Source organism: Lactuca serriola, chromosome 2 (assembly GCF_051521515.1).
Source record: "Lactuca serriola cultivar US96UC23 chromosome 2, Lser_US96UC23_V15, whole genome shotgun sequence".
In the NCBI taxonomy this organism is placed as follows: domain Eukaryota; kingdom Viridiplantae; phylum Streptophyta; class Magnoliopsida; order Asterales; family Asteraceae; genus Lactuca; species Lactuca serriola.
In genome coordinates, this window is record NC_136409.1 from 210728733 (window position 1) to 210730646 (window position 1914).

General features: G+C 38.5%; 1 protein-coding gene across 1 annotated transcript; it reads left to right on the forward strand.

Moving 5' to 3' along the window:
- The first annotated feature begins 316 nt into the window (after window positions 1–316).
- On the forward strand, window positions 317–1282 carry LOC145090023 (uncharacterized). The gene has a single exon (XM_079028381.1). It carries the CDS (start codon window positions 317–319, stop codon window positions 1280–1282), a length of 966 nt encoding a protein of 321 aa, XP_078884507.1.
- The last annotated feature ends 632 nt before the right edge of the window (window positions 1283–1914 follow it).

Here is a 1914-nt window from a genome sequence, read left to right on the forward strand (position 1 = left end):
TGTGGTGTCTTCCATCAGTCAGAAAATAATATTGTAGAAGAGTCGGTGATGCATACAACTAACCACCAAGAACGAAATAGCAAATCAATTGATGATATTCCTTTCGTCATCTCTAACGATCAGAATGGCCTGGTTGATTGCTAAAAACCAAACGAGAATGCTCAGATTGCAGGAATTGGGGAGTTGGTTGGATTTCAAATTGAAGCGGATAATCACATCCTCGCGTCTGTGGTTGGTGAAACAGGTGTGCAAAATTGTTATCCATGAATTGCCTATCTCTTAATGTTCGAGGCATAGGCGATGATGTTAAAGTAAGATGGTGAGAAGTTTGAAGGTGCTCCATAAAATCAATTTCTTGGGTTTACAGGAAACGCAACTTATAGATTACTCTAGAATTGACGTTCATGGATGCTGGGGAGATACTGATATGTACTGTGAAGGGGTTGATTCTGATGGTAGATCTGGTGGGTTGATTTCAATTTGGGATACCAACTACTTTCAGAAAACAATTGTTCTAAAGCATCGACACTTCATAATTATCATTGGTAGTTGGTTGGGTATTCCTGGACATACTATACTCGCCAACATCTATGCACCTCAAGCAGGCTCTGAAAAACAGAAATTATGGGAAGACTTGATACAAATTAAACAGAACTGGGTTGGGAATTGGTTGTTATTCGGAGATTTTAACGCAGTAAGACGAAAGGGGGAAAGATTTAACTCACAATTTTATCCGTATATTGCTTCCAATTTCAACAAATTCATACACGACGCAGGTGTTATCGATTTCAATATGAGTGGTGAGCAATATACTTATATGATTCGGGTCGATGCTAAATTAAGTAAAATTGATAGGTTTCTTGCTTGTTCTTCTTTCCTATCATATTTCCCATCGCTCACTGCCACTGCTCACCCCAGACACTTATCAGATCACTGCCCCCTTACTTTGTCTTCGATTTCAAAAGATTTTGGTCCTCCATCATTTAAGTTTTTCAATTCTTGGCTCACAGTGGATGGAATTGACCAGATTGTAAGTAATGCATGGACTGGTTTCAACCGATATGGTCGGCCAGATGTTTACCTGGCTGCAAAACTTAAACATGTAAAAGAAGAGATCAAGAAATGGCGTAAGAGTGAACATAAAAAAGAAACCAAGGAACTTACAAATTTAAAAGAAATGACTAACAATGGTAAGTGGGCAACTGATGTAAGTGATATCAAAAAAAGAAACTTACAAATTCTTTCAGTCGAAGTTCAAGGAGAGATGGAAGTCACGTCCTAAATTTATCAACTCAAACTTCAAGTCTCTATTGATGATGGACGCCATACATCTTGAAGCTACATTCTCTGTAACTGAAGTTAAGGCGGCCGTTTGGGCCTGTTGTGGAGACAAAGCACCAGGACCAGACGGACTAACGTTTAAGTTCATAAAAAACTACTGGAACCTGATGTGTGATGATGTGATGAAAGCCATGTGTCACTTTGAAGATCTGGGCTCACTTGCCTCATGTTGTAATTCTTCATTCATAACACTTGCTCCAAAAATAAAAGACCCGACTATTCTATCAGGTTATTTCCCTATCAGTCTGATTGGATGTTTCTACAAGATAATAACCAAGGTTTTAGCAACAAGAATAAAGAAGGTGATTGGAAGTGTCATTGGTGAAGTACAATCTGCGTATGTCAAGGGTAGAAATATTTTGGATGGTCCTCTAATAATCAATGAAATATGTTCTTGTGCGAAAAGTATTAAGAAAAAAGTACTTTTATTCAAGGTCGACTTTGAGAAATCCTTCGACTCGATTAACTGGGAGTACTTAGATTCAGTTCTAGCCCAAATGGGTTTTGGGAACAAATGGAGATCCTGGATCTCTGGATGTGTAGCACCTGGTTTCTGGTACGTAAATCTTATTT